At 37.2% G+C, this 27,130-nt stretch overlaps 7 protein-coding genes across 10 annotated transcripts; 1 reads left to right on the top strand and 6 right to left on the bottom strand.

Annotated features, from left to right (window-relative positions):
* Positions 1-1,411: 1,411 nt before the first annotated feature.
* Positions 1,412-3,259, bottom strand: LOC110765516 (MEF2BNB-like protein). Of its 2 annotated transcripts, none has more exons than XM_088249090.1 (2): positions 3,034-3,259; positions 1,412-2,337 (listed from the first exon to the last, which is right to left on the bottom strand). In XM_088249090.1, exon 2 carries the CDS (start codon positions 2,335-2,337, stop codon positions 1,549-1,551), a length of 789 nt encoding a protein of 262 aa, XP_088105216.1. In that variant the 5' UTR covers positions 3,034-3,259; the 3' UTR covers positions 1,412-1,548. The 2 variants fall into 2 exon arrangements, with proteins under 2 accessions (XP_088105216.1, XP_021824346.1); XM_021968654.2 differs by having other exon boundaries at positions 1,412-2,364; positions 3,034-3,258.
* Positions 3,260-3,349: 90 nt separating this feature from the next.
* On the top strand, positions 3,350-5,118 carry U11/U12-31K (RNA recognition motif and CCHC-type zinc finger domains containing protein). The gene is made up of 2 exons (XM_021968655.2): positions 3,350-4,223; positions 4,904-5,118. Exon 1 carries the CDS (start codon positions 3,404-3,406, stop codon positions 4,148-4,150), a length of 747 nt encoding a protein of 248 aa, XP_021824347.1. The 5' UTR covers positions 3,350-3,403; the 3' UTR covers positions 4,151-4,223; positions 4,904-5,118.
* On the bottom strand, positions 5,023-7,572 carry LOC110765518 (vacuolar acid trehalase). The gene is made up of 8 exons (XM_021968657.2): positions 7,327-7,572; positions 6,766-6,839; positions 6,399-6,440; positions 6,066-6,107; positions 5,822-5,905; positions 5,637-5,724; positions 5,309-5,406; positions 5,023-5,222 (listed from the first exon to the last, which is right to left on the bottom strand). Exons 1-8 carry the CDS (start codon positions 7,514-7,516, stop codon positions 5,196-5,198), a joined length of 645 nt encoding a protein of 214 aa, XP_021824349.1. The 5' UTR covers positions 7,517-7,572; the 3' UTR covers positions 5,023-5,195.
* A 652-nt stretch (positions 7,573-8,224) lies between these two features.
* SCPL49 (SERINE CARBOXYPEPTIDASE-LIKE 49) lies at positions 8,225-12,419 on the bottom strand. The gene is made up of 9 exons (XM_088248954.1): positions 12,003-12,419; positions 11,577-11,745; positions 10,880-10,999; positions 10,548-10,691; positions 10,315-10,465; positions 9,899-9,987; positions 9,158-9,416; positions 8,899-9,032; positions 8,225-8,543 (listed from the first exon to the last, which is right to left on the bottom strand). The coding sequence occupies exons 1-9, from the start codon at positions 12,323-12,325 to the stop codon at positions 8,415-8,417; spliced, it is 1,518 nt and encodes a 505-aa protein (XP_088105080.1). The 5' UTR covers positions 12,326-12,419; the 3' UTR covers positions 8,225-8,414.
* Positions 12,420-13,582: 1,163 nt separating this feature from the next.
* Positions 13,583-16,004, bottom strand: LOC110765489 (vacuolar protein sorting-associated protein 24 homolog 1). The gene is made up of 6 exons (XM_021968622.2): positions 15,689-16,004; positions 15,419-15,495; positions 14,926-15,028; positions 14,651-14,772; positions 13,956-14,150; positions 13,583-13,871 (listed from the first exon to the last, which is right to left on the bottom strand). Exons 1-6 carry the CDS (start codon positions 15,798-15,800, stop codon positions 13,791-13,793), a joined length of 690 nt encoding a protein of 229 aa, XP_021824314.1. The 5' UTR covers positions 15,801-16,004; the 3' UTR covers positions 13,583-13,790.
* Positions 16,005-16,394: 390 nt separating this feature from the next.
* Positions 16,395-19,060, bottom strand: LOC110765490 (zinc finger protein). Of its 2 annotated transcripts, none has more exons than XM_021968623.2 (5): positions 18,794-19,060; positions 17,608-17,837; positions 17,368-17,449; positions 16,851-16,917; positions 16,395-16,726 (listed from the first exon to the last, which is right to left on the bottom strand). In XM_021968623.2, the coding sequence occupies exons 2-5, from the start codon at positions 17,729-17,731 to the stop codon at positions 16,673-16,675; spliced, it is 327 nt and encodes a 108-aa protein (XP_021824315.1). In that variant the 5' UTR covers positions 17,732-17,837; positions 18,794-19,060; the 3' UTR covers positions 16,395-16,672. The 2 variants fall into 2 exon arrangements, with proteins under 2 accessions (XP_021824315.1, XP_088105438.1); XM_088249312.1 differs by lacking the exon at positions 18,794-19,060 and adding an exon at positions 18,647-18,734.
* A 796-nt stretch (positions 19,061-19,856) lies between these two features.
* LOC110765535 (uncharacterized) lies at positions 19,857-26,797 on the bottom strand. 2 transcript variants are annotated; one of them, XM_021968673.2, is made up of 13 exons: positions 26,457-26,797; positions 25,595-25,673; positions 25,436-25,525; positions 25,310-25,354; positions 23,783-23,863; positions 23,392-23,491; positions 22,827-22,888; positions 22,417-22,527; positions 22,144-22,280; positions 22,019-22,058; positions 21,497-21,559; positions 21,028-21,221; positions 19,857-20,785 (listed from the first exon to the last, which is right to left on the bottom strand). In XM_021968673.2, the coding sequence occupies exons 1-13, from the start codon at positions 26,711-26,713 to the stop codon at positions 20,350-20,352; spliced, it is 1,695 nt and encodes a 564-aa protein (XP_021824365.1). In that variant the 5' UTR covers positions 26,714-26,797; the 3' UTR covers positions 19,857-20,349. The 2 variants fall into 2 exon arrangements, with proteins under 2 accessions (XP_021824365.1, XP_088105538.1); XM_088249412.1 differs by lacking the exon at positions 22,417-22,527.
* Between the last annotated feature and the right edge of the window lie 333 nt (positions 26,798-27,130).

The raw sequence follows: 27,130 nt of genomic DNA, 5'->3' as shown, positions 1-27,130 counted from the left end.
CGTCGGCTATACTATTTATTAAATTTTTTAAAAAAGAAATGGGCCCTTCTCGTTGCATAGTTTATACTTTATAGATATTAATTTGCTAGTTTTGACATCTCCAAAGCAGATATTGAAGAGAGAGAAATTTCACAGTAAATCAATTTGAGACTTCAATTTTTTCTCCTTCTTTTTTTGTGTGGGAATGTTTGCCTTTGGTCTACCTCATTCTCTCGATTGCTACTAAATTCTATTACTGCACACATTATTTGTTGTAGAGAATTGCATTCTGTGTTGGAGTGTTCTTGGTAATTGCTTCATATTTCAAACACCACTTTACATGAAGACTACTACAACCTCACTTACTACTATACCCATAAATATTTGTTTGAAATTGTTGTTCTAGTTGGCAAAGAGATTGTAAAATCACCCATCTTGCATTTTTGTTACAACAAGAAATAATCTTAGCCTCTCACATTCTTTCATAGTTAGTAAAACACATAACGAGAAAAATATGAACAAAATACGTACGTGTTTTATTCGGCAATATTTTGGCAAATTACAATTGATAAGTTCTGCCACTATATAATACTAGCCTCTCTGCAAGCGTTTGCGAGATGTTATTTTATTTTATTTTATATATATATATAATTTAAATTTATTTTAGAATTAAAAAAGATAATGGGTAGTTATTTTCCATAAAAATAGGATCCATTATTTTTCTTTTAAATTTAATTTTTTTTTAATGAAAAAGTGTGAATTTACCATGTTATCCTCATTTAATTAATAATTTCAATTCTTAATTTTTGCATTAACTAAGGGCATTTTCTGGTATTTTGAATGTTTCACCATTCTCTGCCTTTTGCTTTATATATATAGATTTTAATATGATTTATTTAATTTTTTGAATATATATTATTTTTATTCAATAATATGCGAAAATTATGTGTATATGCTGGCAATACATGTCATCTTCCACATCACCTTTTTTAATTACTCATTTTTTGCCAATTTACATTTACCGGCAGAGCAGTTTTTTGTCCTTCAGATTTACCACTCAACTGGTCCACCCCTCCTCCTCGTCCATAAAAACCAGAACAAGGCCCTTTTAGCATTTCTCATTCGCTCAAACCCCATTTTCTTTTGTTTTGGTAAACTCCAAAGCCTTTCTTCTACGGGTTGAATAATGAACGAATATGGAGAACGGTAGAATTTTCAAAACCACGTTCGACAGTTCAATAATACGGCAAGGCTTTCGCACATTTGAATCCGAGAAGAGAAAATTATAGATCTTGCCAAATGTTTGAGCACGTACAACATGGGCAAACAACCTCAAAGAAGTGCCTTTCCTTCTAGTTTAGGAGCTTTATATTGAATCAGAGAGACACAGACAAAGTTATGGTGGCTTGATGACTTCTGCCATGCCACAAACTCAAGAATCAAAGAAATTTTTTATTATCACCGTTGAAAATTCAAACAATCATGTATACATTATCATCCATAGATAATAACACAAGACACAACAGTATGTACATGATAAAGCGGTTTCAGTATCTTAACAACGACAAGCTAAAATCTTTCTGCAGCACTTGCTCCCCTGCAATTATCTACGTTGCCAGTCCCTTCCAACCACTCTTGTAGTTTAAGTTCTTTATCAGCCTTGAATTCATCAAAGTTTTTTTCCATTGGTAATAAATTATGAGTCGACAAGCTATCATCAACTTGGTCTTCTTGTTGCTCATCTGCAACATGGCTTGACACGGGCAACTCCTCAGCTTCCACATCTGGCAGAGATGAACTAGTGCTGGCAGAAGCAACTGACGGTGTTGGGTTAGGGTAAGAAGCCTGTGTTAATTCTTTAGAATCAAGTGGCGGCCACTTGAAGTTGCTCGCCTTTTGTCTTGCAGATTTGATTACAGTAGAAAAATAGCCACTTTCAGTGTCCTGCTGGGCAACACTTGGGGAACGAACCCAACTGGCTGGTTTCCAAGAGCTTGTTCTTCCCATCTGAAAACTTGATGTTTGGTTATGGATTAGCCCCCTCTTTGGTTGCTTTGTTGACATAACCGCTAGAGATTTTTTTATGTCTCTAATCATCTCATCAGCAACGGGGAATCCGTATTCTTTCATTGATCTCACCATGGCTATGGAATCCTCTGAATCTTCAGTGTGCAAAGTTGTTTCACGGGACTTATCCACAACAGTATTTCTAAGACTAACAAGATTGGGAACTGCATTTTGAGTGTGCTGCTGAATATAAAAAAGCCCTACTGACGGTTCATTTGCCACGTACTTAATCATCTCTGCCAAGCCTTCAGTTATCTCCACAAAGCCATCAACAGTGGAGAATCCATGCATCTTTTCAAAGCCAAAGGCAGTTCATCACTGGTTTTGTCAAACATTGAAGAAAATAAGAAGAGTGAAATGGTAAAGCGGAGAATGTATATGGAAAACTAGTTGACGCAGGCAATAATACAGCAGCTTTGTGCATCTTCACTGAGTGATAAAGGAAATTAAACTACTAGTGGCACAAGAGATTTTGTAAATATGTGAAATCTACACTTATTGGCCCTCTATTATTTTGGTTTACATATCAGAATGCTGTTTATCATGTGCCGAATCAGCTCAACTGTAATAAACAAATTTATATCTCAACTGCCTGCATTGTAAGTGACATGATTATTTTCTTGTCATAATAGTAAATGTAAGCTCATCAAATTTTTGTAGGCTCGTATGTTAGTTTCAATATTTCTTGTAGCCTCTACCAGATTACTAGGATCTTTCTATTCGTCTGTCAAAGCCTTTAGCTTGAATCAAATTACTTGTCTATTATCTTTCAAATTATTGTGCAGCAAGGAACAGGGCCTAAACTCTACTTACAGAAATCGAAATCATCGACCTAAAGACAAAACGATGGATTTCAATCAATACCCATCTCAGAAAATAACAAAACATCTAATACCCAATCTAAAGAAAAGATTTTTCATCGATTTACTTGATAAGGAAGCTGAAAAACAAGAAAACGTCAGAGAAATATAAGGAAAAAATTGGTACCTTGAGAGAAGGAGTTACGGATATTAGCTTACAGGAAACCCTAAAACTGGTCTGGTGTCTTATTGCAGAACAATCTCTGATTTTGAAACATCTGAAGCTTTCTTCTCAGCTACCTCTTTCTTCAGCGATTGAGCTTTCAATTTGTGGAAGCTTCTCTCTCTCTACACTCATCATAACCGATTCTCTAATCTGATATCTCTCCAGCTCAACAAAAGACAACGTTTTTTTTTCATTTTCCTTTTATTTACTTTTCTGGTTGTGCAAATCTCACGTGACCTCCACGTGCTCTGACAAAAATAGACAAAAAGAAAAAGAAAATAAGGAAAAAGCTCTCAAAGTCGAGAGCTTTACTTCGAGAGAGATATCGACAATGGTGGAAAAGAAGAAGAAGAAGAAGAGCAGCGACGAAGACGAAGACGAAACCTTCTACTACCGATACGCCTCAGCCCCGGAGACTCGAAAACCCGCAACCAAGCAGAGCGGGTCGGGCTCAGGAACCCTAGCTCCATCAAAATCGACCCTTTACGTCTCAAACCTCGACTATTCTCTCACCAACTCGGACCTCCACACCCTCTTCTCCCACTTCGGCAAGATCGCCCGAGTCACGGTCCTCAAAAACCGCGAGACTCGCCAGAGCCGCGGCGTCGCCTTCGTCCAGTTCGTCTCGCGCACCGACGCGGTCTCGGCGGCGGGTGAGATGCACGGGAAGATTCTCAACGGCCGGAAGCTCTCCGCCTCCATCGCCTCCGACAACGGCCGAGCCCCCGAGTTCATTAAGAAGAGGGAGTACAAGGACAAGAGCCGGTGCTACGAATGCGGTGAAGAAGGGCATTTGTCGTACGAGTGTCCGAAGAACCAGCTGGGACCCAGGGAGCGGCCGCCGCCGAAACGAGTGAGGAGAAGTGGCGGCGGTGGTGGCGGAAGTGCGGCGCGTGTGGAAGAGGGCGAGGGGGACAGTGGAGGTGAGAGGTTTGAGGATGATAATTGGGCGTCGGTGGTGGATAGTGGAGCCGACCAGAGGTTGCTGGTGGGGGAGGAGTTGGAGGAGAAGAAGAGGAAGAAGGGTGTAAAGAAAGCTAGTTACTTTAGTGATGAGAGTGACAATGATGATGATTAGTGATTAATGGTTTGGTTGATTTTGTGATGTGGGTTTTACTTGGAATTGGGTGATTTCAACTGGGTCATTCAAGGTATGCCTTTTTCTGTTAATTTGCTGTTTTGATATTATGGTTTAGTTTTGTTGTTGTTTATGATCAAGAACAGTGATCAATTGGATCCTAGTTTAGCTACTTGCAGTTTCAAATTATTTTGGATGCTTGTTTGTTTCAATTTATGTTAATTGAAGAGCATGATCAGATAGCTTTGCTTATTTGATACAAATCCTTGAAGCTAAGCAATTATGAACATCATTTTGCATTGTCTTGATATGCATAAACCTGGTTCTTTGCTATTTGATCCCCCAATTTTAAGCACCCTGATGATCTGATCATAGGTTCAAGTACCCACTGTGTTTTTTTTCATATTAGAAGCCATGTGAAGTTGAATTAAAGAAAAGAGAAATAAAAAAATCTATAATGAGCTAAGTTTGTACTGTTGGATTTGCTGCATATCTTTCGACAAATTTGGTTGCCGTATAAAGTCTTTTTTCCTATGGTGATTTGAACTCTCAAGCAAGTCAAGGCAAAATTAAATTTCCAGTTTTCGTTTTAGAAAACATCCTTTCATCTTGTTACCGGAATTGTTTGACTGCTATATTGTAAACACAATAGTTAGCTTCATGGAATTTGATGAATTTAGGACTAGCTTCCGAACAGCAGGTTCTCATGTTAATTAGGTTCTAAATCTTACAATTTTTTCATGCTTTTGGCAGGAGACTGCCGTACATTCATCTTCTAATTGATTTACTCGCAACGCTGTTGCAATATTGTTGCTGATGGCCTGGATCACTTTTGGCTCTAGTGACAGATATATACTTCAAAAGAAGGGCCATTATTGGTTTGTAATTGTATGATTGCAGTTTCTAATATATGAATTCCAAACGTTTCCAAAGATATAATGATGATAGTTACTAGTTATTTTCACGTATCTCTTTGACTTACACTAAATACACATCTCAAGCACAGAAACAAAACTCAAATCTTCAACAATCGAATCTGCATAGCCTATGCCTTTTCCTTTTGCTTTGCAGTCTGCATGGGAATAAAAAGGTACACGTCAGATAACGGACAGACGATTTTCGTATATTTATACAAACGGAGCAAGAAGATATACTCACTAGCATTTCATGGTCCTCCATAATCTCTTCTATCAACTCCTCCAGCAGCTTATCAGCACTGTTGGGAACAAGGGCCGCAAAAACAGGCAGCCCTAGTCCTGTGGAAACCAAAAGAACAATGCCAGTAAATATACATGGGCATAAAAATTGTCTTCAAAGAGAACTTTGTTGGGTTCGTAGATATATTTAATCATACAGACTCATCCATGTTATTTGGCTGTTGGCCATTTCCATACAAGAAATGAAATCCATTCTCAGTCAAGAAGTGGCCTAAAAAATGAGACCAACACAGAATGGCCATTTGATCGATGGAGAAACTTTAAGGTACCTGCTTCTGGGAAAGAATCAATGAACGCCATCATCTCCTCCCCACTAAGACCAGATAAGAAACAGATTCGTGGTAGTCCCTTGGCAATCTACAGAATACAAAACGTCAATTATTGGAGGCTGGCTACAAGTCAGGACTTAAGAAGGAAGATAACATAAAAGAATTAGCAAGATAAATACTTCAACCTTCAATGCTTCCAAATTGGGTTGGCTTGTATTCATTGCTTCCCAGAGTGAACGAGTAATCATGTCTTCAGTACAATAAATAACCTACAAAAACTGATATTAAGATCCAACAGAAAATTGGTAAACAATTGACTGACCTTTTCAATTTCTTAGGTCAACCCTGAAAAGGAAAACTTACTCTTTTCTGTTCTTTTGTAGCTTTTTTACATAGAAAATGAACATAATGATAAAAATATGAGGTTACCTTGAGGAATTCAGCATCCAACTCTTTCAGAAACTGTTGTATCTGCACCAGAAGACACATAAGTGATGAGCCAGAACTATTGTTCATAGGTGTGACACTACAAAATTACCATTTAATTTATCTACAAGAACAATCTACTTTACGAGACGAAGGTTCCTTGCAGCAATTACAGAAAAGTGGTTTTTGAAACTTTCAAGCAGCAATCCTTGTGAATGGTTTCAGTTTTAGAAGAAGAAATGAAAACTTTACTGTTGTGATGCATTGGTCAAGACAGAAATGGAAACAATAAAAGTAGTCTAAAAACCTGAAATAGGATGGGAAAGCGAAAGTTACCTTCCCAGCTTCTTCCACTTCAAAGCCCAAAAATAATAAAGCCTGGAAAAGAGAGAGTTTGAATCTTCAACCTCATTACTATTGGAATACATTTCATCAGCTTACATCTACGGAAAAATCAATGATTTACATTTGCAAGGCAGGTTTATGTGATAATTCCACAGTACGTTTACTCCAAGCAGCAGATAAAAGATTCTTTCAAGTATTTGAAAGTTTATCATGAACAGATTTACCAAATGTCCAACAAAAATCTCATAACAATCAGATCCTAAAGTAGAGATTTTTCTCTACTCTGGGCAATCTTCTAAAGTAGAAACATAGGCAAGTAGCATTTATCATAATTGGAGTGAAACTAACCACAACTTACAGGTGGACCATATATTAGATCATCAGCATTTAGAGGAACGAATTTTGAATCTTCAATCAACTCACTGGGAACTCCTGTAAAGTTGTCAAACAAATTACACACAAACAAATATACGCAGGCAGTATATGCCTTCAAAAAAATGAGAACAAAAGAAAAGAAGAGTGAAGTTATGAAAAGTGAATCTTGATGGTAACATCATTATCTAAAAAGACAAGCTTTTTTCGGGTAACTGGAAACTAAATACCCTAGCTCCCAGAGGAGTAATCGAGGCCTAGGCGGGCGCCTAGGCATTTTTTTATTTTTATTTTATATAGTTAATTTGTGATGGAGGGGCTGCCTAGCGTCTAGCCCGCCTAGCCCGCCTAGCGCCCGCCTAGCCTGCCTAGCCCGCCTAGCGCCTAGCTCAGCTGAAATATATTTTCTGAGAGATAAGCTATGAAGTAATTCCAGTGAACATCTTATTATATTCCTTTAGCTTCATACACAAATTGAGGAGATGCCCAGACCATCACCAGTCATTTTAGAATGAATGAAATTTAAGTTGAGAAGATGAGAAAGTACCTTCAGAAGAAGCTTTTGGGGAGTGTTCGAGCTTCAAGTGATGGGTTTTCTTTGCTGATGAAGATGACGACGAAGAAACTGTTGAAATCCTTGGAACCACCAAAGAATTAACCCAAACTGAAGGAGCTGAAAGCAGACGAGAATTCAGCAAATTATTTAGAGAGAAAGCAAGAGGAGGAGCAGCTGCCATAGCTTTAGCAACAAATGCTCCGCGGAATTACAAACACGTTTCGTTTGATAAAGTTGGTTGGAAATATAAACAAGTTTCGGGTTTATTATCGGCCCAAGAGTATAGCCGTTCGGCTATACTATTTATAAAAAGAATTAAAAACAACCCCAGTACCGCCGGGCGGCTATACTATTTTTTATAATAAAAAATCCATAGTATAGCCGTCCTATTTATTAAAAAGAATTTTAAAAAAGGACCCCAAAAAAGCCGCCGGCTATACTCCTTTTTTATTAAAAAAAAAGTCCGGAGTATAGCCGCGCGGCTGTACTATTTATGAGGGAAAAAAAGACCCGCCTAGCGCGTGCTTCTATGAAATAAGTATAGCCGCGCGGCTATACTCTATAAATATAATATTTCAAAGCTAAGTTCAAATTCTGTTTTTCTTTTTCTTTTCTTTTTCGCTTCTTCAAGGCTAACTATATTTGTCAAATAATTGAAAATATCGAATTTTCCAGAATAATTAATAAAAAGGTGGCCAGCTGTGGAGTCTCTTTGCTATTTTTCTTAGACTTTTCCAATTTCCATTACTTATTAGATTATTAAAGCCCAGGACGTTTGAACGATGTGCGTAGATGGAATTGTCTTTCAGAGGTCATATTTTTTTCAACCACAGAAACTTTCGAAAAGAACGGCGGCTTAAGAATGCATGAGTCGTACAAAAAACAAATATTTATCCACAAGCAAGTCTTTTATTCATTTCAAAGTATTTTATGAAAAGATAACGCATTGTCTAGAAACTATTAGCCCCTCAATACAGCTTCAACAGTGTAGGAGAAATATTTACAAGCTCGTTGAGAAACCATGGAAACCCTAATATCCTATACTGATCACTCCATTTTGGGTCACATTCTGAGGTAAATCACATCTGAGCAAACATTTTTTCTGGTTCCGCCGCGGCTTCAGAAAGTGTGCCCTGAGTCCACCTCCTCAGCATCTCCAATGCAGCCTTGGGCTGGTCCATCGGAACCATGTGACCCGCATCATGGACCTGTTGTTTGTTGTTGGACATACCACATAAATAGGTCAGCATTTGTAATCATTGTCTACGGATAGATAGAAATGCAGATGATGTGAGTGATAGAGAAACAAGACGATCAGATCACAACCGTTTATCATAGTGGTTAACTTCAACAGAATACTGTTAGATTTGTTATGATTAGTTTAGACATCTCTAACTTAACTGTACAGCTGTCAAATGCTCAGCTACTCTTATTACTTTGTATATATAAACAGACCTCTGTAATGATTATTCAATCAAGTTAATGAGAATCAATTCAGTTTTCCTTCAGTGAGCACACATGTCACAGAGAGAGAGAGAGAGAGAGAGAGAGAGAGAGAGATACCTTCAGGAAACTAAGAGGCCCATGGTTCTTAAGAACTCCTGCTTCTGAATCATCAACAACAAAAGGAACTTCTGGAGAAGACACAAACTCTTTCTGACCAGACCATTCCATGGCATGGACCCATCTTGAGTTACCTATCACACAGATATTTATACGCATGGGTAAGAATTACATATCAGGAAGAAAAAAAGCACGAGTATATATACATATTACTACAGATGGTTTGGTATGTTGTATCAAATAAAGCTAAAAGACCTACCAAGCCAGTTGCAGATTAGATCATATTCTCCGGCATACACAAGCAGCTGGATTCCATCCTCAAGAAGAGTAGGAATGCCCACTTCGAGGTTCCTCATCCAGTCCACCAGCATGGCTTGATACACCGTAGAGCTACATGAAACAAAACTTAGGTCCCCAACTCCGAGTGCCTCTCTAACAGGTTTCTGGTTCAGGAATTTCTCCATGTTTGAGAAATCATAGCAGAGGCTCCCCTCACACTTCTTTCTGATGTCATAGTACTACACAATGAAATAATGTCTGTCAAACTTCACATCTACCTGGAGTTCCTCTGGTACCATTATCTCTAAAGATGACAAGCTCCACATAGCATTATTTGACTCATTAGTGGAATAACAGATGTTCGGAAAATGTGATAAAGTAATATTTTCTCCATGAATATTTTCCTGCTGATGTTAAGGAAAAACAAAGTTGAGGAACATGCATGCCCAGGCCATTAATCATTTGTTAAAACTCACATCAGTTTCCACAGATCTAATTGAGTTTGGGAAAACCAATTTCTTTAAACTTTCAGATAAAAAAGTTTATCATGCTTTTTTGGCAGAAAACATGTTGAATAAGAAAATGACAACATATAGATTAAAGAGAAATCATTCTGTCAATAATGAAAGAGAAATCATTCTGTCAATAATGAAAGAGAAATCATTCTGTCAATAATGAAAGGGAAATCATTCTGTCAAGAATGAATGAAAAGTTAACTTACATTTATGTTTCCAGCCCGCGCAAGGATGCTACTGAATATGGTATTGCAAACAAAATATGAAGCCATGCAAGAGACTGTACCATCAGTGCCTGAAACAACGGAATGTTCATTTAAACAAGAAGCAGAGACCGACTAATGTGGCTAATAAGTACGAACAGGCTCGCATAATACAGATAAACCCACAGAAAATTCTAAGACAGACATCCACACCTTAGAGAAGAGAAAACACAAAAAGAGAAATTAAAACAGAAAGGAGGCCATCCCTAATGTGTCATCATGATCAAGTGAACTGCAAACTTTATCTAACAATTTTGCATGTCTTGGGGTCCAAAGATAAAGAGAAACTAAAAGAAATTTGAAAGGAAAAAAAAAGGAACTACAAAATGAGGAAGAGACCACTATCATATGTCACTTACCACAAAGCTTAATAGCCATTTCACAAACTGGAAGCACTTTGTTAATACGATCATGGTCAGTTTTAGTGATTACTCCATTGTCCAATGCAAAATCTGTGTAAGCCTTATACTGGATAGCAGGATCAGTGAGCCCATTTCCAATGGCAAATCCCTGTTCAACCAATTTTTCTAAATTTAATAAACCATGAACTGACCCATTAGAATTCTCAAAACTAGAAAATCTTGGAGATTACCTTTAGATTTATATGAACTCCTTCGTTAGCTTTGTTTCCTCGGTGGACACGAGCAGCAAAAGCTGGAATGTAGTGTCCAGCATATGATTCTCCAGTTATGTAAAAGTCATTCTTTGCCAACTCAGGGTGCTCAGCAAAGAAGGCCTAATATCATAGAAAGAGCACAATAAGTCATACTAATATACAATACAACAATAAACCTTATGTTTGGAATATATATATTCAAAATAATTAATAATCAGTGATTTGTTCATAGGAAACTAATAGCTCAGTAAATTTGGGAAAATTACACTGAACTTCATTGTCTTAGAAATGAAGGACAACTGTCACACCTGTAAGAAGTCATAAAGGTCATCACTAACGCCATCTTCTGAGTGTCGAATATCGCGTCTGTCGGTACTATAACTAAAGCCAGTCCCAATAGGTTGGTCAACATACAGAAGGTTAGATGCCTGCAAATGAAATAAAAAATAGCGTTGTTACCTCTCAAGCAAATGACAATGAGCTGTAGAAACAGACATGAAACTCCATTATTTACAAAGAATTCTACTTTGCATGGCCGATATGATGATCCCAAATCATTTAACAGCACCAAGCTCTTTACTTTAGGATGCATACAAATCAGTGACAGCCTCAGATATCATGCAGGTAAAAATAAATATAATTCAAGAGGTGACTATGAGTCACTTTCATTCAAGTGCGACATGATTTAGAAAAACTTTCACAAACGATTTACAAGGTAAAAATATTAGTACAAATAATTCAAGGACTTGTTATAAAACTACTCTTCAAAAAATTTCAGAACCGGAGGATCACTTCTGATAGAGCCTATGAGCAATTACTGAAAGATACAGTAAGACAACAAGTATTACCAAACTACCAATACTCCATTCATAAGCATCTTGTCAAATTAGGCATATAGGTAAAAAAAATTAATAAATAACAAGCGAGATTCAAACATATCAAGGACAAGACACGATCACATCCAACCATTACAATGAAGAATAAAATGGAGACAATCACACATACCTTATCCCAACCATACTCGTTCCACACAAGGGACAAGTTATTTGCGATATTGAAAGGACCATTTTCATAAAATACAGCCAATTCACTGCTGCACCCTGGGCCTCCAGTCAACCATATAACAACAGGGTCCTTCTTGTTTGTGCGAGACTCGAAGAAAAGGTAGAACATCCTACAGTATCACACAAGTTGAGAAGTAAGAACACAAAGCAAGCACCTAAATTCAATACATAAAATTCCCCACAACATAAGAAAGTTTAACCAACTCATTTCCTAGAAATTGAAGCTCAGCTAACCATAAAACCCTAAAGTTCAAACCAAATCCAAATAAACCCCCAAAACAAAAAAACTTCAAATTGACCATGCAACACAAAATTAGCAATTTGATAGCATTAAAACGACTGAATCCTAAGCGTTTACAAAGCTGACCTGGCGGCATGAGAATGCTCGATCTTAAAGTAGCCGGCATGGTGGCCGAGGTCCTCGAGGGAGACTCCGGAGCCGACGAGGTTGGGGAGATTGAAGCGCTTCTCGACGAGCCTCGGCGAATCGTGGAAGATCGAGGAATCAGGGCTGTCGATGATGTTGATATCTTCCTTGGGGAAGAGATTGAAGGCTCTGATGAGCTCCTTCGCGTGTACGGACGGGAAGCTGGACCTGGCGAGGCCCAGAGGGTTCGTGAGCTTCGCAGAAGCGACTGTAGAGAGAAGAAGAAGAAGAAAGGGAACAGGAAGAGACATCGGTCGTTTCATGGCTTGCGCTCTGCGTTTTGAGTTGGAGAGAAGAAATGTAATGGGAGAGAAAATGGAGTACGGGGAAGAAGAGAAGGCAGTAACTAACGGTCTCGACGCCCAACGATATATAAGTGGACTGTTGAGTTGTTGGGGTGAGTGGTTGGGGTATTCATCCCATGCGGTCAAGTATAGATGCTGAACGGATCAGCACCGTCGGATTTAGTTTCGTGGGGCCTATTGAGCGTGAGTTGGTGGAACTGGTTGCAGGGGATTGGGTGCTGAGACGGTGTTTGGTTTATGGCGGTGACGTGTCCTCGTTGCTTTCGGTTGCAGAAAGGAATTGCCTTAAAATAAGCCAAAAAACAAGAAAATGGTGGGGGTTGTAAATTACGTGTAAAGCGGTTCACTGTTAAAGGAGTGCAGCACGCAGAAGGTTTCTCTTGAGGCTGAGGATGATCCCCATTCATTCACATCTTGTAAAGGACAATATGTATGTTGTACCGACTTTGGAGATTGATAAATTTTTTCTGAAAAAACTAGGTAAAGTAGTTTGAAACATGAAGAACGTTGATGAATAATTTTTCAACAAGGCGTCACCAATTTACTCATGTTATAAACTAGGCCTTAATAATATTACGTGATTGTATTTCAGTACCGTGCAATAATTTTTCCTAATTCTATTGTAAATGTATAAAGTTTGAGCAAAGAGGTTGAAGTGGAACTTTTTTTTTTTGGTGAAAACCAAGGTATCCCTCGCGCGATTGCGGGGACTAACCCTCGAGGTACTGTCGGGCGCAAAGCGGGGACCTCTCCCAGCAAAGTCTGCTCTATTCGCAAGAGCCTGGGATCGAACCCAGGACCTCTTGTTTAAAGGATCCAAGCCCCTTCCACTTGGACCAACTACTTAGCTATGGAAAGAGAACTGGGAAAGGTGGTGCTGATTGAATGATTTTTTGGATGAGAATGAAATTGAGTATTGATGGGATCTAATCAGAAAATGCAATACTCGCCATACTCGCCAGTAGAGTTAGCGGCTTTGGCTCTTTTAAATCAAGACTTGTGCGTTACAATTACAGGCAAAACAAACAATAACAAATGTGATCATCCCAAGTGATGTCTTTGTCAGAAGCTATGTATAGACCATAACCTTAGCTTTACGGCAGAGTCTGTAGCCATCAACTTGAGGTAAGGCATGCGCAGATGATTGTCAGTTGTTGATATATATACGAAGTATAACGATACGTATAAATCGATGTGTATTGCACAAACAGAACCTAGTTATAACTAATAAGGCATCTATTAGATAACTGATCGATACAATATTTGTCTTGTTTATACATTGTAAGCTGTGTCTAGAGCCCTTAACTATTGAATAGAACAATAGCTTTCTAAACTTTGGATGTACTAAATATAGGCCTTTACAAAATACACAAACACTTTTCCCTAATAACAAGGGAACAAGCTGCAAGTACGTCATGAAAAGTTACGATCTCACTTGAGCAAGCCGTGCCCTCAATTCTTCTAACTCTTCCTCATCATCGGCACCCTCTGCTATAGCTTCTTCCTGCATGAATTAATAACAAGAGTTATATCCTTGCATCTTGCAAAGGAACAAAGAGAAGCTAGAAATGGAGTCTATTGCACATACGTCTTGTGAAGCACCAGCTCCCTGGGCAGCTACCTTTGTCCTCTCCTTCCTGACCGCTTCTGGAAGCTGTGCAGCTGTCTCACCAGCTATTTCACTAAGGACCTTTTCAACTTCTTCTTCGGTTTCCTCTTCTATATCTTCCAAATCTAATGCCGAATCAACAGCATCATTTACAAATTCTTCAATCACCCCAGCCTGTATGACCAAATAGACTTACATCTAAAGATTTGAAGAAAATAGAAGCTATATATAAAGTAAACAAGCACCTAAACAAATTCCACATACTGAAGCTTCAGATATGCTTCATTCTCTTCACATTTAAAAAAAAAAATATGGTTCCCCAAACAGGGAGCCAGTCAAAAGATGTACTCAGATATAATTCATTCTTATTGTCAAACGGATTTGGTAATATCCAGCACTCTCATTGTTCATTGATTAAGGAAGAGAAATTGAAAATAACAAGCATGTTCAGAATAAATAACACCCAAGGTTCTACAAGAAGAGAATTCAAATATCTCAGTCGAATCATTTATAGGATAATTATGTGACATAATACACCATATAACATTTCAAGACAGATAAACAGTTAAAAAAACAAAGCAAGAGATATAATCCCCACTTCACTTAAGAAAGTAGGGATCAGGGGGAGTTACAATTTCTAACAGCCACCCAAAAAGTGTTTTAAGGGATCTTACCTTGGTTATTTCTTTGGTAAATTCTTGCATTGTGGCAGCCATTTCCGGAGCTTTCATGAGGTTATTGACAAGTTTCATGACCTCTGCACTCTTTGACAGATGACCAACAGTACGGGCAAGTGCTGCAAGCACATACAACATATAAATAACAAGCAGCCGACTTAAACCAAGGGGAAGGGGGTGGGGATAGTTTGAGGAGTTACATATAAGGCACAAATGTGAGAAAACATAAGCATAGGTGAACAAAAATAAAGTTTATAAGTGTAAAGCAATACCAACACTTTCTCCGAGGTGCATTGATATTGAATTCAGTTGGGCTTTATTTTCATGAAGGCGATTTACAGCTTTCCTCGACATCAAAATTTCCTTTGCAAGTGCCTGAACTTAATTCACAGATTGATCAATACACAGAATCTACATGATATGATGATCACAACAAGAAGCTAACACAAGTAGACATCCATCACAAGGATTAAGGAGCTCGTTACTAGCATTCTACATGTAAAAAGCCTATGAATACAAAAAACAGGTTCTGATTATACTAAACAAAGACATCAAATGGCCCAAAACCATAAAGCAGAAAATGATTCCAATGGGCATAACCTCGACATTAGTGAACAACTGGACTTTGGAACCTTCATAAGCTAACAAGCAAAGCTTTCCCTTCAAGTTCCCATTTTGAAAAGAATGCTTTTGTGCAACCAGTTTCTAACTTGCTGGCAAACTTATTGATGATTGAGGAGACATTAACATCAAAATTTACAGTACCTTGGCTGTGCCCATGTCATTTCTCTTGGCAGCCTCTCTAATGGATTTATGCACAGCCTTCTCTTCTTTCTGAATATCTGAGAAACGAAAGCATCTCTTTTTAGACTAAATTAATCAACAAACCAACAAAAAATAGACAAACCCATAAATTAAAACCATTGAAAAAAAACAAATGAAAGCAAATCCAAACCAACTGAAATTGACCCAGAACAAAAAACATATGTAATTTGCAAAAGAAGGAAACTTTAATAGAGATTGAGAGAGCATTGCCTCTGATTTGGCGCTCGAGGTTGCGGCACTCTTGGCGAAGTCGTCTCTGCCAATCTCTCAGCTGCTCTGATGGGTTGGGTTTCGGTTTTAACAAGCTCTTGACTTTGTTCATCTTGTTTAGTTCGTTAATTTTGTTCCCTTCGTTTTCTCTCTTTCTAATTCTCAGGACAACGAAGAATACTGAACAGCAACAATGCTCTCTCGCTTGTGATTTAAGATCCAATCCAAGCGTGTGTATCTATTTTCTCGTTTCCCTCCACTGAGACTTTTCCTTTCCGCGTTTACCTCCTTCTATAAAGTGTGAAAACAATTGGCAACTAGAACCACCAACTATCCTTCGCCGCGCTTTCCTTGTCTTGTTTTTAAGGTCTATCAATTTAAATTTTCTTTTAAAACAAAAGAGAAAAGGGGAGTATTTTTGTTTTGTTTTGTTTTTTTTAACGGGAGAAGAAGGGAAGAGTCAAATTTTGGATATATTATATAAGGTTGGAAATAGAAGTATCACTTAGCCGAGACTCGAGTTCTATGTATCAGAAGTTTAAATCCTCAAGTCCGTCTGTTGATTATACTATGATGAAGCGTAAATCTTAAATGTTCAATGCTTACTTTGTAAATTGTAATAATTGGATTGGTAATTGTGGTAATAGGTAGAAAGATTGAAACACATGATCCTCAGACTTTGGACCTCTGATGGCAAAGCAACAAATTCAACAAACTTCTCCTTTAAATTATTCGTAGTCATAGTTTAGAATTAGAACTGAGTGGGATTACATTAATTTTTTCCCCAACAATTGAAGAGGTAATGTTGTACAATATCTAGATTTTACAATGCAAAGAATTAAGAAGACGAAAAAGGATTTTCCTTTTGTTCCTAGCAATGCTTTCCCACCGCATGTATCAGATCATCTACATGAAATTAGATTATATTTAGGGACTGTAAGGGGTTTTCATGACTTCTTCAACTTTAATCTGTCTCCACACTGTCTAATCGAAGAGGCCTTCATCATGCCATATATCAACTAAAAAGTCTACCATTTCCTGCACAGTACACCAGTCACTTAAGTTCACAATACTAAGAAAACGTCATTACAAGATATCGCAAAATCTGATTCTACAAACTAAACACATCGAATCATCTTGGGAAACAAACAAAAAAACTTACAGTTAAGGGGATTGGCTCGGGAAAAGAGTCATGTGTCGAAAGCAGATCTTCATATGCTGTTGACCAGCTGCAACATAAAATTTTGCATCATCTTCCAGAAATTCTTTCAGTAGCTATAATTCAACCGAAATAATTGGGCAAAGCCACGGATTATCATCAATAATCATGACAGAGGTATGTAAGTTATTGCCATCAACACCATTCTAATGTTGCAGGAACTTCTTAGGTTTATGTCGGTGTTTAAATTTGAAGGTGGAAAATATTTGAAAACACGCACATGCACACACACACACACACGCATATATATATATATATATATATATATATATATATATATATTAGTATATAACATTCCAAAAGAGGAAAGAAGCACCTTTTTGGCAAACCTGCAAACTAAAATTCAAGAAATGAGATAGAGGCTTCTAGTTTACTAATATCCATGATGTAAATTCTTTAATTGTGACTATAACAACAACTAACTCCATTCTATCCATGATGATTTTTGGAGAAGAATTACCTTATGATTGGATCCTTTGCCATTCTTTGCATCCGCTGATCACCAACCCACTTTTTTCTACTCTCATGCCAAGCAATTGCAGCTACAAGGTAAATTAGCTTGATTATCTCTCCAAAGAACAAATTATTGATACCAATTACTTAATGACAAAAACAAATCAACTTTTGTTTTTTGGGTTGTTAGGAAATGATAATGGGGACTTGCATCGTCATCAGAGCAAATATTATCTAAAGAACTTACCATAATTAACAAATACAGGAGTGCTCGATTCTTTTTCTGCAGGCCTTTTTTCTTCATTGGTAGATTTGGAATGAACTAAAGATTGCTTTTCATTGTAACGGGAATTTCCAGTGTTCACATCCATTTTCTCCAAGTTGAGTGACCATTCCTTTCCGTGACGACACTAAGATTGTTAAGAACTGTTTCTTTTGAGAAGCACCTTCCAGTGTTTTACCAACACATATGGCCACCTGAAATAAAAGCAAAATTTTCTGAAGCAATTACTGCTTAGCAATATGGAAGCTCCACCAGGTGACAAACAGAGAAACGAAAGATAAATGAAGAAGAAATTATCATGTAGCACATGTTGCTAAACATAAATAACTACCTATAGGCAAATTACTAACTTCATAAGCTCCACTATTGCATATAATTGATTTAATTATAAAGTCATATGCATCCATGTTGAAATATCCAAAAATTACTTTCCTCAAGCTTTACAATATTCCAAGAATAGGGCCTGCAAATTCAATTCTGCATATTTTACTATCCATGTTGATTGCAAAGGTGAGTATTGTTTTCATGCCTTTCATCATTTACCCAGAAGCCCCATAAAGAGCTTAAAAGATGATTCTTTGATAACAAAACAAAGAGGCTACTGTAAGAGCCGTGACCTAATTTGACAGAAACCCAATTGAAAGAATGACCCTTGTAACAAGAGCACAAGTCATGATAACGATATAGAATTTACATTCAATTCTTCAAGCAAAAATGTAAATCATTCGTTGCAAACCCAGAACATAGATAATTCAATAATGAACCCAGAACCAAAGGAACTTAATCTTCAGGTATTAACCTTAAATCCATTTTCTTCACCTCCAAACTAACTAATCTACTTCACATTTATTTCCATTTTGTTGCTGTACAATGAAAATAACTAAAAGACCATATCTTTAAGGCAATTTTCAAAGATTAAAAAGAAACACTACGTAGAAGACAACCATATCAGAAAAGATAGATCCGGAGAAAAAGGGGAAGTTCACAGAAATGGAAAACCCACAAGATTTCAAACATTTCCAATGCATTTCTTCCATAAAAGCCAAAAACAAAGTAACCCCATTTGAGATCTATGAGCACACTTCATACCAAAGCCAGAAACTCCTAAGAAAAAGGAAAAACAGAGATGAATTTAATGCTAGACAAGTACCTTGTTGCCTACGTTTCACGGGAAGCGTTCACAGATTACAAAGATTGAGAGGGAGAGAGAAAGAGTGTGAATTTGGCTTTTGAAAAATATGTGGGTTTGGTTTGGGTGAGCAACAATGCAATAAGAAGAGTCAGAAACGTTTCTTTTGTTTTTCTGGTTTTATGGTTTTGTTGGCTTCGCGCAGTGGTTTTCAGTCACTCTCTGTTGCCGATGTGGACGTGATTCGGATTGGACTAAAAAGTTTCTCCACAAATTGAATTTTGAAGTTATGAGAATGTCGTCCAGCCACCACCACCTCCAACTCCAACACGAAATTTAATTTTGAAGAAAAGTTTCTCTTTTTCTCTCTTTTTTTTCCTATAAAGAAAAAGAAAATATCACTTTTTTAGACTTCCACTTAAATAGTTGAGTGCTTTTTCTTCACACTCACCACAAAAAATTGGACTTTTACTAATTCTTTAGTAAAAAGTTATCACTTTTTATTTTATTTTATTATAAGCAAAATTGGTCACTTTTTCTCGAACTTTATAATAACTAACCTCTCAGCATGGGCTTCCACTCTTGCGAGATGCTTTTTTTTTTTAAAGTTTTAAATTTATTTTAGAATTAAAAAAGATAATGGGTAGTTGTGTTCCATAAAAATAGGATTCATTATCTTATTTTTCTTTTAATTTAATTTTTTTAATATGAAAAAGTGTAAATTTACCATATTATTCTCATTTAATTAATAATTTCAATTATTAATGTTTGCATTAACCAATGATATTTTCTGGTATGTTGAATGTTTTATCATTCTCTGCCTTCTGCTTTATATATATAGATTATATAAAATTCACTTAAAAAAAAAGAGTCACCACCACTTCTTCTCAACGCATTACACTGTTTAAAGTTTAGATAAATAAAAAACCCTCCCCCCCCCCCAAAAAAAATTTCTTTTAGAGTGCTTCCATTTTTATTTTTTGGGTGCACGTGCTTCTATTCGTATTCTTAATTTTGTTTATCTCAACACCACAAGTTTTCTTTTTCTTGATGGTGAGCTCGACAAGTTTGGTGTAGTGGAAGCTTTCATGAGGAACAAAAGAGTTATTTCATTTACAGAACAAAAGAGTTATTTCATTTACAGAACAAAAGAGTTATTTCATTTACGGAACAAACGAGTTATTTCATTTTAAAAAAATATTTTCATGAATGAGAAGCTGTGGGAAATCTGCTGTAGAACATAACATATCACCAGACCAAAAGCCATCACCAGAGAAGAGCATATCACTACCAGTTCCGGGCCCAAAAAAAGACGGGACGTTTAACTTAGAGCTTAACTCTTATTGGCCTCCTCAAATTTCCACATGGACGATAAATCTTTGCTTATGATTATGAGAACCACTGCTGACTGGTAAATCTTAAGCTCAGATGATGCTTGGTAGTGAACTACTGATGGAGGACTGTGATGGGTGAATCCTTGCAGTTGCGGATCTCTTTCTTTTTGCTGGAAATTTTTTTTGCCTCTCGATTTCCGAAAATATTTTAGCACCACTATTTACAATAAAAATGCACCTCAATCAGACCTCTCCTGAGAAAAGTTGCAACTTGTCTTCACTCACGCAACCAAGTAAACCTTTTCCCTGAGAACGTGCATACTTCACATCAAGGATAGGATGTTGATGAGGTTCAAAATTCTGGCTCATTTTTAGACTTGGCAATTCCCGCAGCTTCAGTCCACGGGTCACTTCGTCACCATACGCAAACAATGGGTAGCAGTTCGGTATGTCTACCATGGCAGACTTTGTCAGATGAAAGTCACTCAAATGAACTGGCACAGATCCAATCTTATGATAAAAGCAACCAGCTACCCTCTTGATAAGAACTTGAGAACCCCCAGTCTTACTGGATGTCTCTGTTTTAGGACGATATGAAGCAACAATGTCATCAGTTGAGGGACTGTACGCTACTGATACACAAGCACCTTGATCCTCTGATCCAGGGACCGGAAAGGGCCTTCAAGAGATGTTTAGATACAAGTTAGTTAGAATGTCAACCAGTTCATAACATGTTGTCTTTAAGCATTGCTGTTTCTATTACTAGAAAGTGAACATGCTACCATATATGGAGCATTTTGACATTTTATTTTATTTTAGCTTTTTCAACTTTTTAACAGCGAGAAGTTCAGCCTTTTTAGAAGAGCCAACACAACATATTATAACCAAATGGACAAATCATAACAAGTTCATAAGACTAACCTTTCACTAGGACTACCAATGTTCCACACGCTAGGGCCACTGGAAGAGGCAGTGAGCAATTTCTGAGTTCTGTGACTGAAAGCACGGTTTTGCCGAAGGGAGTGTATAGTATGAATTGGCCGGGGGGTCAGCCCAATGAAAGAGTGCAGAGGAGTTTGGCTATGACGCATATCAAACATTAAAAGCATACCATTCTGCCAAATTATGAATGAGATGATCAGCATTCCAACAATAAACTAATATTTATCAAATTATAATAGCATGATACTGAATAGTTAAAACGAATAACACACTGAAGGCCAAAATCATCATGTCAACCAAAAATGGACACATAAAGGGGTGAACAGATACAGATCTGCTACTACAATATTTAAGATGACACTATGCAGTATCATATCATGTATTTATAACCACTTCATAAACAGACCCAAATGATTATAAGCATATAACTAATAGTTAAGGATCAAACCTGTAAACCAGTATATATATGATGTGGACTGTTGAGATCCCATGAGCACGACCATGCTTGGCCCTGGATATACCATGTTTAGTCAGAAAATGGTAGACAAAATAGAAAAACAAACGGTAACGGTAGTACAACAAATAGTAGTCCATATAAAATTAATTATACGTGGCTCCATAACTTGGAACCATGAGTACTTGGCTAAATAGGACCTGGAAAATCCTTCTGCTTTATTATGGCAAGTACAGAATATCATAATACAATATACGCAAGCAATAATACCACATGACTATGAACTTTTTAGAAGTCCCAATTCAGGGATCCAATCTTCTGTTAGATCCCTGTAATCTGCCATGGGGCCACTGATTCGATCACAGACAACACTTATTCCAAAATTTTAAAAACAAAAAAAAATTGGATGTGCTGCAGTTAAGGAAGTCCGATAGACACGCACATCACACACTAGCAGAAAAACAACAACATTTCTTCTCGAGACTTGCAATATAGAGAATAAAGGAAACTTTGTACCGGTAAGTCATAATTGATGACAAAATTGTTGCTTCCCATGCTGAAACAAAAAAAGAAACACGTAAATTCCAACAACAAATTGCACTTAAAGAATCACATTGGCCAAAAGGATAAAATAGGCGAACCTAAGAATTGATAATTTCTTTCCCAATGAAGCTAAAAGGGTGAGTCTACCACATGGGGATACACGTAGGTCCTTAATGGCTTTTGTACCTGGAGGAAGCTGTATGTCTTCATTTTCTAAAGGATTGATCAAGTTGACCTGTGGCAACAGAAATCTTAAACCGATTATGCATACAAGGTCTGGAAAAGTAATAAACTCAAAGACATGTACATGATGGTGCAAGCTTTTTTTTTCCTCTTTTTTTTTTTTTTCTGGGGCTCAAAAAGAACATTACTTTCTTCAGCATGTGTGTGCCACCCATTCCCAATATCCTTCGAGCAAGGACCAAAATTTGATAAGAAGCATCCATATCAAAAAGCCTTGCACCATCTACTGCCAACTCATGCTGTCAATGTTAAATCTATTGTGATTAAACAAATGACATGTAACTAACAGAAGAGAACAATTCAAATGACAAAACCAAGAATCAGCCTCCTAAACTTTAACTCATGGTAAAGGTGAAGGTGTGACAAGCCTGAAAAGCCAACTATTTTATTTGGAGGTTTAAGAAGTGTCCATCGATAAATAATATACATCATATGAATTCAAAATTTTAAAATAAAGTCATGGATCACAAGCTTAAGATATCAAACTAGATCAAATTGAAATGTAATAAAGTTGGAGAAAGAATAAGAATAGATGCACCTGTAATTGAAATTTCCAGTGAAGAATTCCCTGTCTGCCAAAATTATGGGCAAAGTAGTGATCTGCATTATGACACAACATCTATTAAAAAAAATCCACTAAATCATTATACACATAATTTAAAATGAGAAACAATCAATGTTTGTGCCATGTTGGACCATGATGAGGCGGCTCACAATGCAAGAAAGATTTTTAGACACCAAAAATCATTTGAAAATAAATAAAGAGGTGCAGAAATTCAAATTATGAAGGACAAAATATAAACATGATTGTACTAAGGTGATCCACATGCATAACAATTTGAAATACTTAAAAGAATGATAATCTGCTTTCCCTTAGCCTTCTACCCAGTGTAATACTTGGACAACATTGTATTGGGAATCTGAAAGATGATTTACACTATGTGTACTATATATAACCTCTTAGGATCACAATAACAGGCGCTAGCTGTAGTATGCTCAATCTTGGGACCAAAAAAACAAAAAGGTGCTATTTAAGTCTATTAGAAACAACCAACCAACCGAACAGAAATTTGCAAGGTAAAGTTCTCAAAGAGAAATATTACCCCATTGTGCTCCCTGTCCCTGATTACCCTTAGCAGACGTAAAACTAAAGGGCTCCATCCCTGTCTCTCCTAAAGGTGCATCATCCCCACAGCAAGGCTTCTACAAAACCAAAATGGGCTCATAAGTGCAAAAGCAGTGAGCAAAGGAGGGATTTAGGACTATCTGAACAGCAAACTCGGATAACATAAACAGAATAGTAAATGCTTAATTTAAAACTGTTAAACACACTAAAAAATTTGTTGTTAAACTCAAAAGGATACATTAATGTCCTCCGTGACTTAACTGATCACAGAGAATGAATGCCCAGCACCATAAGAAAGAGGAAATTAAGAAGATATATCTCTCGAAGGAAAATTTAGCTTAAGAAATAACAATATGAACAAATTATACCTCCCTGAGGTTGGATAATTCCTTGATTAAATTTTGTTGTACACTGAACAAATCATCTTGTATATCAAGTAAAGAAGCTCTCTGCACATGATAGGAAAAGGCATCAAAGCATTCTCAAGCTTATATGAATGTCAAACCAAACCTAGGAAAACAGTTACCAATGTTATATAGTACTTGATTTTCAATCATCACAACAATCTTATCATAAGGATTAATATACTCGCTCATGCACATGTAGCAACCAGAGGAGAAAAAAGGGTGAGGGCACGTGTGCCCGTGTGTTACACACGTGCACACTTTAAAAAAGTGCAAAGAAAATTCGGCTGTCCATTACTGGTCAGAGGATCAAAAAGTTAGGATTATCACAAACATTGACCCCATTAAAGTGCTGACCTGAGAGGGAAGAAGCAGCTGTAGTCTCAATCTTTAACATTTTTGCAAGAAGCTGATGCTCTAAGGAACTAAACTAGCAGCCTAAAATTTCTCTTTGTAGTGGGCTTTATAAAAGAATGTGATTTATGGAGGCGATTATGGGATTGTGCACCCTAGGGTTCAGGGGTTAGTATTTGTTCGCTAGGCCGACCTATAGCCCAGGCTGCTAGGAAAAAACTCATAAGCAAATTTTTCAGCCTATCTCAACCCTCATATCCAACCCCTCAACAAGGCCCTGCCTACCCCCTAAAGACCCAACCTGCCCCTACTTAGACTACTGGCTCTGCCACTTCTAAGGTTGTTGGTGATGGGATTGAAATGGCTGTTAAGACCTTGTTGAATAATAGGTACTTTAACAATAAAAGGACATTAAATTTTACAGCATGTTTTGTGGTTTTGGTACTTTAGCAGAACTCGCTGTTTAGTGGCTGTCCTGGTAAGAGACCATAAATTTTGCAAGTTGATAAATATAATGATGCATTAGTAGAAACTATAACAATAATATTATGACTAGAGGCAGATCTTAAGATGCTTATGTTGTCAGATTGTCAGTATGAACCATTGATTAGGTTGATTCTTGCCTGAATTACAGTCCATATTCACATTTTTGCAACATTAGACTGGAAAGAGAACATTACACTATAACTGGAAGCCGCATGCATGCAATGCAATGAAAGTTACAATAAGAAGAGAAAAAGTAGTGAATGAGAGAGAGAGAGAGAGAGTGATGGGTGAAAAGTGTGGTTTAATAGATGTACTGATCTTATTTTTTAAAGTTGAAGGGAAACATTGATCAATTTCAAAGTTTAGGAGGACACTGGAACTCCAGTCAAAATTTAGGGGAGATATTTCATATTTCCCTTTTCATTAAACAGATAGCTGCTCAACCCTTTCTTCCGCATTTTAACAAGGCTGAGGGCCATATACGTAACCAAAAGCCTAACCATAAAGACAGAGAATGATGGATCATGTGCAAGAACAATAATAAATGAGTGATAAGAACTAGATAGAAAAATACAACCAAATTTTAACTGTTATTGCAACTAAGAAACCAAACAATATGCAGCTTGCTAATCTGAAAATTGGTAGTCTTACTTCAGTCTTGAGAGAGATGACTTCAGCGTCAAGTGATTTAACTTTCTGCAGAGGTAGAGTTCTTATTCAAAACAATATCCATCATTAATATTTGAAACTTGTTAACATGAGATACATGATTATCACCTTTTGTAGACTTTCATCAAGCACAACTACTGGTGATGCATAAAGCTTTATTATGTCCTTCAAGTTGTACTTTGTATTGCATTGTGGACACTACAAAAGAAAATTATGGGTGAAATGAATGTAGACAAATGATAAATAAAAAAAGGGAGCAGAAAGAACCTTTGCAGACGTTCCACCACACTGCTGAATCCATTTACTAATGCAAGACATGCCATATACATGACCACAAGGAAGACAGCTGCAAACCACAGCCATACAACTTCCATAATTGAGCAAAATATACTGAGAAAATGAGCATTAACCATACTTAAAATCGCAAGCGGAATGCCAACTAATGTATCAGAATAAAAGCCAAATGACATAGAGAATGAGCTTAGCCAATGTGATTTGCAAATGATATGATACGTAGAAACACCTGGTGGAAAAAGAATGGTGAGAAAAGAAAAATTACTAATTTAGAGATAGGACCGTATAGAACCATTAGGATTCCCAAATTGAGTTCTTCTCTGCTTCTGAGATGGTCTTGGGTTTAATTTGAGAAAAAGACTTAGGGTGGGTGACCCTGGCAAGGTGATAATTTTTCAAATTTTCGGGTAGAAGTATTTTCTTTTTCCTTGCATATTTCTGAATCTCCTCCATTGATTCTTAAGTTTTAGAATGATCTTATTTGCAGGTTTCAAGTAAACTATTAGAATGAAAGAGCAAATTATCTCTAAAGGAGGCACAGTTCTACCAATTGTTGGAGGAAAACAGCTTCTACAAGAAAACCACAAAATTTACAATGACATTAAAAGTAACACAATCGCTTCTCCCAATGTAATCAACAATCCGTTTCTAAAGAACACAACTTTACTGATTAAAAAAAGAGAACAAACTTCCAAAATTATCAAACAATTGGGAGAGTGTACTATTATAAGAACAACAACAAAAAGAAAAGTTCAACAGACGTGAAAACAAAAACCAGCAAATTTTCAATGAAATCGAAACTTTTCCACGGAACCCAAAAGATGGTATCTCTAACCTGACTTGATGATCGCCTTGGGACGACCACGACTCCATACAAATAGGGCAAAAGAACCCCTCCGAATTGCTCACACTGAAAACCCTCTTCCTTGTACCTTCTTCCCCTTCGTCCCTCTTATTCGAAGACTGAGAAAGCAGGATTTCAGGGCGCTTAGGCATTGGAGTTTGACCATCGGTTTGCTGTTGTTCTTCTTGTTCTTCTTCACCATCGATGAGCATTGCCACGACACTATCAGAAGGCTCAGAAGTAGACATTGTGAGCCCCGTCTCTCTCTAAGCTCTGGCTTTTGGGAAGTAAAGTCGTCAGTCATGCAAAGGAGAAAGAAGAAACAGCGTTTTGTTTTGTTTTGCTTTGTTTTGTTTTTTTAATCGTTTACTTGCGATTGAGAAACTGGTGCCGCCAAAATCTTCTTGGGCCACCCAAACCCAAAGCATAAAATTCTGGCCCAGTCAGTTTTCTTCTGAAGTTCAATCCTACCTGGCTTCATTTTCAAAGCCCAAATACGAGCCCAAATATATGTTTCTTCTCGAGTCTCCGAAGATCGTCATTGGACACCTACCAAATTTTTTAACAAAGATACTTGACTCATTCCAAGGAAGGTCCAAAATCTTTCAAGCAATATTGCAACTGAGATACCGTAATAAGGGTTTATAGCGGGATATTCTTAATAT

The sequence above is a fragment of the Prunus avium genome, chromosome 2 (assembly GCF_965620075.1).
Source record: "Prunus avium chromosome 2, drPruAviu1.hap1.1, whole genome shotgun sequence".
Taxonomy (NCBI): domain Eukaryota; kingdom Viridiplantae; phylum Streptophyta; class Magnoliopsida; order Rosales; family Rosaceae; genus Prunus; species Prunus avium.
The sequence above is the reverse complement of the archived record's forward strand: the minus strand, read 5'-3'. Positions and strand labels throughout refer to the sequence as shown.